This window comes from Tachysurus fulvidraco, chromosome 24 (assembly GCF_022655615.1).
Source record: "Tachysurus fulvidraco isolate hzauxx_2018 chromosome 24, HZAU_PFXX_2.0, whole genome shotgun sequence".
Lineage (NCBI taxonomy): Eukaryota > Metazoa > Chordata > Actinopteri > Siluriformes > Bagridae > Tachysurus > Tachysurus fulvidraco.
In genome coordinates this window covers 750,900-764,202 of record NC_062541.1, presented here as the reverse complement: position 1 = coordinate 764,202, position 13,303 = coordinate 750,900, and the positions used below count along the sequence as shown (strand labels likewise).

Genomic DNA, 13,303 nt, shown 5'->3' with positions numbered 1-13,303 from the left:
ATCAACTTCGTTGTAACTTTTAAGCATTAAATCCTCTGAATACACGGTTATATTATATACTGTTTGAAAGCTTAGACTCTCAGGATTTTATTAAGCCCACACACAAAGCATAATATGATTTATAGCCATCATAATAATTTAATCAATTTGATAGTCACCTGAACTAGGCGGCGCTAGTACGGTTTGTTTACTTACCTTTAAATGCTTCCCTTTCTTCACTGGGGTAATATTTCCCAAAACAAATGCTTGTAAAAAAATCCCCAAGAGTCCAAGGAACTGGAATATGTAAGCCTTTTAATCCAAAACGCTTTGCTCGCCTCACAAATATTACGTTTCTGAACGAAAACTGTAAACAGTAGTTCACTTCCGTCCAACCATTTCATGATCCGGGACATTTACAGCTCTTTAGCCAATAAGGAAACAATTCCAACGATATGCAACATGACACACCTGGTAAGGGAGGGCTGCGCAGTAGATCGTGCGCAAAGGTTTTATTCCGCAATTCTCTAACTTTTCACACTCTCACGCCTCAGGGTGTCAGGTTACAGGCCTTTTTTTCACAGCAGGCTTCTAGGCAGAGAGGTTCTCTTTGTTTCAGGCCTTTTAAACTAAGCATGCAGTCTTTTAATACAAAGTTATACAGTAAACAAGTAAACAAGAAAAACATGAATGGACGGACATGTCCGTAGAACAATATTCATATAAAATTCATTTTTGAGTATTTTGACTTAATTTTTTTTTTGGTGAAAGCCAAGGCATGTGGCTATGACCCTCAGTTGTTGTTTACCTACCATCATTAAATACAGCAATGTATTTAGTCAGTTTATCAGGTAAACAACTCAGACGGAACTCCAATCTAGCCTCTGTAACTTTGTGTCAGTAAGGCCTAGAATCACTTGTAGAAACTAGAGACTCTCTTCTTTCCAATGAGACCAGGCTCACCCCTGTGTGTCAAAGTATGTGGGAGCTGTACCACTTTTATGTGGGTATGTCATCTAGGCGAAAATCATGAAAATAGGGGGTGACCACATAAGTGGTTAAGTAGGGGATTTTATTCACTTTAAATAAAGCGATTCACTTTAATGTAGTTTATGCAGATTCATTCATAAATTAGTTGCTGCAAAAATGCCGATTAACGATGTAATTTTACGTGAATGTGCTGTATTAGCGATTAAAATATTACTTATCTGGTTAACGTTAGCTTGTTTATATTAGCTTGTTGTATAGTGCACTGTAACGAACACGCCAAAGCCGTTGTGTTGTTTTTATACATAGAGCAGTTAGTGTAATGTGATTAAATAAGTGATTTTGTTACAAAACATTACTTATTTTATATATATTTTCCACAATAACAGTCATGTTTATATTTTATTGTATGTTGATGGTTTAACTGTAAACAACATAAACAATGCAATGAATAGTTTTGAAAAAAAATGTGCTTTGTCATTAAACTTGAGAGAAACTTTAAACATAACCATAATGACACATAATGTCTCCATGTTACAGTTGTTATGTCCTGCGCATAGCTCGCGTGTCTAGGGGTTTTGGACCTAACCTATAAGAGAGAAGAGCATAACCCGGACCCTGCCACAGCACCACATCAACACGTTCTGAATTCGAAAGGTTTATTTAAGCATCTGTATATAACAGGAAGAAAACAAAAACTAATCAGTTCAAATTCAACGGAGGAAGGGAACAAAATCTCAGAAGGGGGCATCGCCAAAATAACAAACAAAAGTTCACTGCCTGGGGAGTTGAAATCTTGATAATCTAGAACACAAAAGTAAAATAAAAAACTGCCATTAACTAAATAACAGATACCTGAACTCACTCCCTAACTAACACAAAACAGGAGAAAACAAGGATTCACAAAATAAAGTGGCACCCACCTCCCTACCGTTCCCAAAATTACACACAATAACAAAAGAACCATCAGAACCAAAGTCACTGATCACAATATCACTGGATAATAAGCACAACATAGAATTCAATACGCCGGGCTGGGCAGAACACGGATCATGCTCTTGGAGAAAAGAAAAGGGGTCTCCAACTGAGCCTTCTGCTCTGCTTTTAAACTCCTTCCCTTCCGGTTGGTAAACAGGTGCAGCTGGGAGGAAGCAATTAGGTGACCTGAGAGAAGACAGTAGGAGGAGCCACAGGAGACAACACAACAGCAACCACAAGACAAGACAAAATATACGTCTTTGGACGTAACACAGTAATAATGATAAAAGCAAAGTTTGTCACTGTGGGGACATACAGTGTCTTTATAAGTACAATTAGACTATTATTTGTGTCCCCATTCAGAAATTGCTCATGAAAAATTTTATATTCATTGTCCCCCCCTATTGTTAAATGAAATTTACGCCCGTGTGTGTGTGTGTGTGTGTGTGTGTGTGTGTGTGTGTGTGTGTGTGTGTGTGTGTGTGTGTGTGTGTCACTGCCCTTTGCCCCCTCTGCAGTATAAACTGTAATGACAGTGAAAGTCAGCAGCTCCATTTTGTGTGGAGTGAAAACTAAAAGATTTGAGGAGTAAAAACACAGTGAGTATCTAAAGCTCTAATATATAAACACACTGAAGTGACACTAGATACAGAAGAGTTTTGTGGGTTTGTACTGAAGCTTTAATGTACACAGGTTGTTTTATAACTTGATAGCGTGACTATTTCCTGTAAGTGAACTCTGTGCTGATTCAGAGTTAAATTTAAGCTTGTTGAGCTTATGAACTTATTATGATCTCAGTCTGTCACTTCCCAGACTGATAAAAAAGGGTGTAAGGTTTATTTTATTACTACTGAAAACAATGTTTATGTAGTGAAAAATGAAACATTTTAAATCACTTGAATAAGGCCATAAAAAACGTACAGAACGTTGGTTCACAGGACTTTTGACAACTGGATCTTGTAGCCTAGAGTCATCTTAAATCATCTTGTTTACTTGCTCAGAGAAAACAATATATTTATTTAAATTTTCTAAGACACTTTTTGTTTGTAAACAGGGTTTTTCCTGGGTCAAAATTGGTCTTCAGTGGTGGCTGACCGACATGGTCATCCACACACAGCAAAGAGTACCCTAGTACCCACATGATCCACAAGCCCAATACTGACAATAAATGTTAAATTTAAAATAAATACAAGGAAACAGTTTGTGATTTTTTCTTATCCTATTTATTCATGAAAAAACAATCACTATCAGACTCAATAGTAAAATAAAGCGCTTACAACTTATCTTACATATAAACCTCATCCATACCAAAGTAAAATTTAATTAAATTAGCAGCTAGCTAGCAAGAGCTTGCTTTGTGCTTTGATCTAGTTTCATCTCATTCCAGTCTAACTTTAAACTAAATGATTTTATAGGTAATTTACTACACATTGTCATAGGCCTATACATACTGAGGATTATTAAGGCTAAATTTTACTAAACACTCTTGCTAAATGGGGTAAACACACTTACTTTCTCATTTCACATGTGTATCTTCTTCTAAGAGGTAATGATTTGTTATACACCGATTCAGACACTGACGGCAGACCATTTAACCATTCGTTATAATGAATCGGCTCAAAGGAGTCATTAGGTCGCTAATCGGACTTTAGCGGAGATGTGTTGTGTGGGAATCCTGGCTGTTAGGACATCGCGAAAGATTCGTCAACACACACACAAAACACTTCATAACTGGAAAGATTTTTTTTTTTTTTTTTGCGTTTATTTAAAGTTGTGTCCCCTGCATGTGCGGAATGCTTGTCACAAGTTGTAAGAGAAGATGGCAACTTTTTTTACTGCAATTCACACCAAGTGGTTCAGCAAAAATATTCTCCGAATGCACCACGTAAAACATTCACTCACAAAACCCAATTACAGATCAAATAAGGCTTTGGCGGGACAAAAAAATTTTTTGGCGGCCACCAAAAATTTTCAATGTAGGAAAAACCCTGATAAAGGGCATATGCGAGTAGGCATCATCTATCATGAATATTAGTGTGATTCACACCCGAGAAGACAAAGGACTGCATAGTGAGCTGCATAATGAGCTGCATAGTGGTAAGTGTGTGACAGAGAGGAGTTACAAGAAAGAATGTGAGGACAAAATAAATGTTTATATTTTTTGTTTGTAGTTTATTTAGAATATTTAACTATCACACAAAATAACTTTAGAAGTTAGTAATAACACAGAAGACACAATCAGTGTCACAAAAGTGTGCAACAAAAGTGTCAACAGGAAGTGCAAGATAAATCTGAATTTACAGAAAGAGGGGGCAAGGATGTGAATTAAAAAGATGGAATTATTGGTGTTTAATGGTGAACTCATTGTTTAACAGTGCTGAGTATTAATTATTATATATTATTGCTGATATTTCTATTCTAGAATGATGGAGGGAAAGAGATCAGACTCACCAGACCCCAGCTGTGTGTCCATGAAGAGTGACAAGTCAATGGGACGTCCAATACACTTCAGAGATGGAGACAGTCCTACTGATGTGAGGTCAGTATAGTGAGGTGTTTTACAGCAGTGTTCCACCTGATCAAACTCACTCGTCTCATTATGAAGCCCTTCATTTACATTTACAGCATGTGACAGACCCCTTATCCAGAGCAACGTACATAAGTGCTTAAATCTCTAACATTGAATACATTAATGCTGGTTCACTAGGTTACATACTTAAGATACCATGAGTTTAAAACATTTGTTCAAAGTTACAATGAAAAAGTGTCAAAGGTTTTTTTTTTATTTTAAATGCAAAATATAAGGAAAGAAGTGCTAGTTGAAGTGTTTCCTGAATAAGTAGGTCTTCAACCGCCGCTTGAAAATAGCCAGTGACTCAGCTGTCCGGACCTCTAGGGGAAGTTCATTCCACCACCTTGGTGCCAGAACAGAGAAGAGTCTTGTAGTATACTTGCCTCTTACTCTGAGAGATGGTGGAACCAGTCGCGCAGTGCTGGTAGATCGGAGGTTGCAGTGCGAGGAATGATGAGGGCTTTGAGGTACGAGGGAGCTGGTCCATTTTTGTCTTTGTAGGCCAGCATCAGTGTTTTGAATCGAATGCATGCAGCTACCGGAAGCCAGTGGAGGGATCAGTGGGATCGGGGCAGTATGCGAGAACTTTGGCAGGTTGAAAACAAGCCGGGCAGCTGCATTTTGGATCATTTGCAGAGGACGGATTGTGTTCATAGGTAGACCTGCAGGCAGTGCATTGCAGTAATCCAGTCTAGAAATGACAAGAGACTGAACAAGTACCTGGGCAGTCTGTGTGGGGGAAAATGACCGAATCCTTCTAATGTTGTAGAGAAGAAACCGACATGAGCGAGTCACATTAGCAACATGAGAGGAAAAGGACAGTTGATTGTCCATGGTTACCCCAAGGTTGCGAGCTGTGGCTGAAGGTGATATCAGATCGTTGTGCAAGGATATAGCAAGATCATGACCTGGGGATGAATCACCTGGGATGAACAGCAGTTCAGTTTTGCTAGGATTGAGCTTTAACTGATGAACAGTCATCCATGATGAAATTTCTGCCAGACATGCTGAGATCCGGTCAGAAGCTGTGGCATCTGAGGGTGGGAAAGAGAAGATAAGTTGTGTATCATCAGCATAGCAGTGGTAAGAGAACCCATGTGATGAAATAACTTCCCCAAGAGAGTGAGTATACAGGGAGAAAAGAAGAGGACCAAGTATTGAGCCCTGTGGGACACCAGTGGAGAGTCTGTGTGGAGCAGATGTCACTCCCCTCCATGTTACCTGATATGAGCGTCCTTCCAGGTAGGAGGCAAACCATTCCCAAGCTGATCCGCAAATCCCAAGACTCTTGAGGGTAGAAAAGAGAGTCTTGTGGTTGACCGTATCAAACGCTGCTGAAAGGTCAAGGAGGATAAGGACGGATGACAGTTTGGCTGATCTAGCAGTATGTAGCTTCTCAGAGACATCTAAAAGGGCTGTCTCTGTAGAGTGAGCTGCTTTAAAGCCAGACTGTTGGGGTCTTGGAGCTTGTTCTGTGAGAGATAGACAGACAGTTGATTATAGACAATGCGTAAAAGAATTTTTGAGAAGAAATGAGAGAAGTGATACCGGTCTGTAGTTACTGATGTCTGATGGATCCAGAGCAGGTTTCTTTAGGATGGGAATAACCCTTGCTCTCTTGAAAGTAGTTGGTACCTAACCAGATGCTATGGATCTACTGACGATAGTGGAAATGAAGGGCAAAAGGTCTTGCGAGATGGTCTGGAGCATAGTGGTAGGGAGTGGATCCAATGGGCAGGTGGTAGGATTGCAGGACTGGATGAGTTGTAAAATCTCTTCTGCTGCCACAGTTGAGAAATGTGACAACGAAGGTGTAGGGGAATCCATACTCTGAGATGTAAGTGCAGTCGGGGCTGAAGTGAAGGTCCGACAGATTTCCTCAGTCTTCTCCTGGTAGAAAGAAGCAAAGTCTTCTGCAGTCAGGGAGGATGAAGAAGGTGGAGCCGGGGGGTTGAGCAGAGAAGAGATGATGTTGTGGAATTTCCGAGGGTCATGTGAGGAAGCTTCAAGCTATTCCTTGTAGACAGAAGTCTTGGCAGAATTCACATCTGAGGAGAACTTTACAAGAAGTGTTCTGTAAAAATCAAGATCTGCATCAAGTGATTTCTTCCACTTTCACTCAGATGATCTTAGCTCTCTTCGATTGTTGCGCAGCACATCTGAAAGAACAAGAAGTTTTCTTGGGTTTAGTGAACATAGGGCAGTGGAAGTCCATAGTTGAGGAAAGAGATGAGAGGAAAGTATCTGTGGCTGAGTCCAAGGGTAGTGAGGAAAAAGACTCAGTATCAGGAAGGGAAGAAAGAGTGCCAGAAGCTACAGATGAAGGGGAGACAGAGTGAAAGTTGCGGCGAGTAAGAGCGAGGGGGTGAGAGGTAGTTCTAGGTGAGATAGGTAGAGTGATGGTGAAGGATACCAGGTGATGATCAGAGATGTGTAGTGGGGTAGCAGTCACGTCTGTAGCCGGAGAAGGACGGGTGAAAATCCAGGCCTCCTTTGTGTGTGGAGATGTAGCTGTTGAGTGTGAGGGAGAAAGAGTCGAGAAGAGACAGGAGGGAAGAAGAATGTAGCTTGTCAGAGGGGAGGTTGAAGTCACCAAGCACTGTCGGGGGGAGCTATCGGAAGGGAAAGCACTAAGCAGTGAGTACTAAGCACTAAGCATTTCTTCCAGGAAGTCTCCTATGGGACCAGGAGGGCGGTAGACAACAATGATAACAAGGTTGATAGGAGAGGTAACTGAAATGGCATGAAATTCAAAAGAAGAGATGGTTAAATGAGAGAAGAGTAGAGGTGTAAAGCACCATTTCTTTAACAATAAACCTGTACCACCACCCCTGCCTGTTTCTCATGGTGAGTGAGAGAAAGCATAGGCAGAGGATGGAGCAGCTGGTGTAGCAGTGTTCTGTGGGGACGTCCAGGTCTCTGTTAGAGCAAGAACATCACAGGAGTAATGGGAAGTTAAAGCAGAGATAAAATCAGCTTTCATTACAGCAGACTGACAATTCCAGAGCCCACCTACCACCACCGTTTGAGACTTACACAACAGAGGAGGGTAGATGAGGTTACTGGGATTGTGACCTCTGCTTTGTGGATGAGAGCGTCGGCGAGAGTAGGCCTTGAGTACAGAGATGGGTTTAATGCACATATTTGTAGTCAAACAAGAGTGAGAATTAAGGTATGGTAGAATATATCAAGCAGTACTAGACACTAATGTTAGAGATTCTGACAAACCGGAGAACTGACAAAAGCGGAGAACCTTCAATTTAAATAGGTAAGCCCTGCCCCCAATTCACACCTTAAGGGAGACTGAAACTACTCCTGATTAATCAACAATGCTATAGAATATAACACAATTCAAATCACACTACTCTAGAACAAAGTGAGTTAAGCAGATAGTATACAAAAGACAGGAACCTACTTTACCAGAAGACAATATAATCAAATGCAGAGAGTTAAAGCACACATTCATGAGCTTTATCAGGTGTTGTAGCAGTTAACAGTGCTGTGAGAGCCAAGTATTAATTATTGCTGATTTTTCTATTCTAGAATGATGGAGGGAAAGAGATCAGACTCACCAGAACCCAGCTGTGTGTCCATGAAGAGTGACAAGTCAATGGGACGTCCAATACACTTCAGAGATGGAGACAGTTCTACTGATGTGAGGTCAGTATAGTGAGGTGTTTTACAGCAGTGTTCCACCTGATCAAACTCACTCGTCTCATTATGAAGCCCTTCATGAGCTTTATCAGGTGTTGAAGCAGTAAAACACTAAACTGTGCAGTGCTGCAGCTCTCGGACTGGCAGTGAGGAAAAGTGCTTTAAGAGTTCAGTTCAGTCTGCAGTCCCTGAGCTGGAGGGTCTGTGGTGCTACAGAAGAACATTTACACCTGGGACATTAATGACAATATAAAGATTTTATTCATTTATTCAAACATTTGTTTCTAAACATGTTGGTGTCAGTTAGGAAATCCTGAAATCAGTGTATTGTGTTAAGAGGATAGTGTTAAATATCTGTGTGTGTATTTATTAGTGTGTGATTTGTGCAGCTATGAATACATATAGTCCATATTACATGATGGGTTTTGTTTGTTCACAGACCACAAAAATCAAACATCAGCACAAATCAGCTGGACTCTATATTCAAGGTGTGTGTGTTGTATTTAAAGTGTGTAATGTGTGTGTTGTGTTTAAAGTGTGTAATGTGTGTGTTGTGTTTAAAGTGTGTAATGTGTGTGTTGTGTTTAAAGTGTTTAATGTGTGTGTTGTGTTTAAAGTGTGTAATGTGTGTGTTGTGTTTAAAGTGTGTAATGTGTGTGTTGTGATCCCTTGTAATGTCTTGATGTGCAGCATTATGGGTAATCAGTTGTATGAGTTTTAAATGTGATAATAAAAATAGACTTTTCTTCTTGTGATAAAATAAAACTCTCTCACTGTAATATGATAATATTTAGATCTGTTCCTGTGTGTTTCTAACCAGGAGCTGGAACACAAAGTCATCACTCTGATAAAGAATGAGCTGAAGAGGTTTAGGAAGCTCCTGAGTCCAGATTACCCAGCATGCACTGAGAGGGAGGTGGAGGATGAGGAGGATCTGCACAGTGTCAGAGACGGAGCGCTGAAGATCACACTGCACGTCCTGAAGAACATGAACAACACAGATCTCGCTAACACACTGCAGAACAGTAAGAGCTCTGAGTCATGACTTTATTCCATCAGCTTCACTTTAGAGAGAGGAAATAGTTTTAGATATGAAGACTTTTAGTTTTAAATTTAATTTTAATATCATGTTGTATCTGTTCATGGTCCAGCTTCAATAATATTTAGTCCATCAGTCCGGAATTATTAGCAGTGTTTGTACGATTTTGCATTATAACTATTTATTACTAAACTAGATATTACTTTGTTTATTAGAACTCGCCTCTGTGTATCAGACAAAGTTGAAGTCCAATTTGAGAGAGAAGTTTAACAGAATTAATGAAGGAATCTCACAGCATGGAAGCTCAGCACTTCTGAATGAGATCTACACTGAGCTCTACATCACAGAGGGTTGGAGTGGAGGCGTCAATAATGAACATGAGGTGAGACAGATTGAGGCAGCGTCCAGGAGACCAGCAACACAGGAGAAACCCATCAAATGTAATGAGATCTTTAAAGACAAGTCCATCAGAACTGTGCTGACTAAAGGAGTTGCTGGAATTGGAAAAACAGTCTCTGTGCAGAAGTTCATCCTGGACTGGGCTGAAGGAGAAGTAAATCAGGACGTCACCTTCATGTTTCCACTTCCCTTTAGAGAGCTGAATCTGATGAAGCAGCAAAATCTCAGTCTGATGAAACTTCTTCATCACATTTTCCCAGAAATAAGAAAACTGGGATCAATAGACTGTGACTCCTACAAAGTGGTGTTGATCTTTGATGGTCTGGATGAGTGTCGACTTCCTCTAAATTTCCAGAAGAATGAGATATTGTGTGATGTGACAGAGTCAGCCTCAGTGGATGTGCTGCTGACGAACCTCATCAAGGGGAATCTGCTTCCCTCTGCTCTCCTCTGGATAACCACAAGACCAGGAGCAGCCAATCAGATCCCTCCTGAGTGTGTAGACCAGGTAACAGAGGTACGAGGCTTCAGTGATCCTCAGAAAGAGGAGTACTTCAGGAAGAGGATCAGTGATCAGAGCCTGGCTGATAACATCATCACTCACCTGAAGTCTTCAAGAAGCCTCTACATCATGTGTCACATCCCAGTCTTCTGCTGGATCTCAGCCACTGTTCTAGAGAGAATGTTGGGTGGAGCAGAGGGTGGAGAGATCCCCAAGACTCTGACTCAAATGTACACACACTTCCTGATCTTTCAGATCAAACACAAGGACCAAAAGTACCATCAGAAATGTGACCCTGATCCTCAGCAGACCAGAGAGAGTATCATGGCACTGGGAAAACTGGCTTTCCACCAGCTGGAGAAAGGAAACCTGATCTTCTATGAGGAAGACCTGAGAGAGTGTGGCATTGATGTCAGAGAAGTGTCAGTGTACTCAGGAGTATGTACCCAGATCTTCAGAGAGGAGTTTGGTCTTCACCTGGGGAAGGTGTTCAGCTTCGTACATCTGAGTGTTCAGGAGTTTCTGGCTGCTTTATACACATTTCTCTGCTTTATTAGCAGAAATGTAACAGAACATCAAACCTCTGATCTGTCTGATCTTTTCAGGAAGTCAAACCTGTCTGATCTCCTCAGGAGTTCAGTGGACAAAGCCTTACAGAGTGAAAATGGACACCTGGACCTGTTCCTCCGCTTCCTTCTGGGTCTCTCACTGGAGACCAATCAAACTCTTTTACGAGACTTAATGCCACAGACAGGAAGCAGATCTCACAGCCAACAGGAAACAGTGGAGTACATCAAGGAGAAGATCAGGGAGAATCCATCTCCAGAGAAATCCATCAATCTGTTCCACTGTCTGAATGAACTGAATGATCATTCTCTAGTGCAGGAAGTACAAACTTACCTGAACAGAGGAAGTGACAGTCGTCTCATAGGAACCAGACTCTCTCCTGCTCAGTGGTCAGCTCTGGTGTTTGTGTTACTGACCTCAGAACAGGAGCTGGATGTGTTTAATTTGAGGAAATATAATCCATCACATGAAGGTCTTCTGAGGCTGCTGCCTGTGGTCAAAGCCTCCAGAAAAGCTGAGTGAGTATTTTTATTTATAACTGTATTACTGCATGGTTTATTATTTTAATGTAACACTGAACTGCACTGTTTGGATTAATGTGTGTTAATAGTTCCTCTAATCATCTTTACACAAACCTCTGGTACTTTTACAGAAGATTGTGTCACTTTTTACACTAACATGTTATATCTGAACTGAGGGCTGGGCCACATGGACAAAATCTTATAACATCATATGAGGCATTTTATAGCTTTTATATATGAATCATGAAAAATTAAGTGTTCTCTAAAATTGATGTAAAAATATCTCTACAAAATAACTGCATGAAATTAAGAGCTAAAGACATTTCTGAACTAAACACCAGTGAAAGACTTTTTCTGTTCTGTTTATATTGAAAGTGACATTTAACAAAACTCTCACAGATGAGAAAAACATCAGACTGACAAAATGGGATCAATATGGATAGAAAATATAAAAAGTAAATATTAAAACACTCTAATGTCCTTCACGTATCTCTTTATGTTGAAGTTCCTCATCTTGTGTTGTGTGTGACAGTGTTGTGGGGAGATTCACTCTGTCATGGCTTTTTTACTCAATTGTTCTTTCTAATAAAAATAAAACATAAAGCTTTTTAAAACTTTAACCCAATACGAAGGACAAACAAAAGTCTCCTTCAGTCTGCACTACTGCTAAACTTTACCAAGGACTGAGCTCGTGGTCAATAAAACATCAACCATCATTTTGGACCTCGACACATTGGACAGACGAAGTGGGAAAATGTTCAGCTTTATCTTCTTATTATGTTAGAAAGAAGCTAGGCAGCGAACTCAGATGTGTGATGAAGATTTTCTTTCTCTAACACTGACCTGTTTGTAGAGGATGGAGTTTAAATGTGACTTTTTATATGAAGACTTTTATTTTGATGGGGTTCTTTGTTCTTTGCTTATCAAGTGTACAAGCAGGTAAAAAGAGAGAGGATGAATAATGTGTCACAGGTGAGTGTAGTGTCGTGACCGCTGTTATTAAAAAGTCCTGTTTTGTTCTACTTGGAGCTCGACAAAGACACCAAACTGTTAATGACCACATTCTTGTTCTTGGGTCGTGATTGTTGTTAATCTGTTGTGGTTGAATTATAGACAGTTTTTTGTCTGGTTCACTGCATCAGTAGATGGTGGATGTGGTAAAAACAGACGGTGAACACAAAGACGGTTGCACGTGACGGTCGGTCAGGTTTATCACCGTTACTGTTGAAGAGACGTCAGGTTTCGTTCTTTGGAACCTTTCTGTGGATTTTGGAGACATTAAGCTGTGGACTGTGTTTGTATTTATAAGCAGCTGTAGTGAATCTATATTTTTGTTGTACAACATTAATAACAGACTAGTTTTGTTCTCTGTTCATCATTATGTACTGATAAAATATTACACATTGGTACACTACATTCTACCAGGTCACTTATAGCCCCCTGAAGCCCACCTACACAAATTGTTTATGATCGATTTTTACACATCTATATTTTATAAAAAATACAAATCATGATCAAGAATCGTTTATCAGGTTAAATAATATAATCTTTCTCTTTAGTTTGGATGTGTTTGGACGTATGTGAACACTCCACCTGTATTCAGGTCCACACCAAACACCTGAACCAGTGTGTGTGTAAAATCAGAGGTCTGGAGGTGACGGATTTGTACGTGTACGAGCACAGAGAACAACACACACCAACTGTTTTAGTGTCTCTGTGAAATCCAACATATAACTGAGTGTAAAGTACGACTAGTATTGTCATGTTATTACCTGGTAGTGTACAGCTGTATAATTCTTTATGTTCTGTAATAAAATGCACTGTATCTGCAGTGTTGGGTGTAGAAACTTGAACACAGATCAGAGTGTAGTGTTTGTAGGCTGCTCGCTCTCACATGTGTGTGTTATGTACATGACCTATTGGTCTTATAATAAATTGTAGCTGAGAGATTGTGGAGTGCAGAAAGACGTCCCTGCTCCTGTAAATGTGCTGATGTGGTGTCCTGTCCTCTGATTTGTGTGTGTGACACAAACACACACACACACACACCACACACCAGACACACACACCACACACCACACACACACACCACACACACACACACA

The 13,303-nt window shown here is 40.3% G+C and overlaps 1 protein-coding gene across 1 annotated transcript in view; it reads left to right on the top strand.

The window, feature by feature from the left end:
* Window positions 1-2,483: 2,483 nt before the first annotated feature.
* Window positions 2,484-13,303, top strand: part of LOC125140113 (NACHT, LRR and PYD domains-containing protein 3-like) — a 16,117-nt gene continuing 5,297 nt past the window's right edge. Inside the window, exons 1-6 of the mRNA XM_047807648.1 lie at window positions 2,484-2,543; window positions 4,367-4,483; window positions 8,060-8,176; window positions 8,610-8,658; window positions 8,991-9,195; window positions 9,425-11,195. Of these exons, the coding sequence (XP_047663604.1) occupies window positions 4,368-4,483; window positions 8,060-8,176; window positions 8,610-8,658; window positions 8,991-9,195; window positions 9,425-11,195 (2,258 nt within the window). The 5' untranslated portion in view covers window positions 2,484-2,543; window position 4,367. The remainder of the gene's footprint in view (window positions 2,544-4,366; window positions 4,484-8,059; window positions 8,177-8,609; window positions 8,659-8,990; window positions 9,196-9,424; window positions 11,196-13,303) is intronic.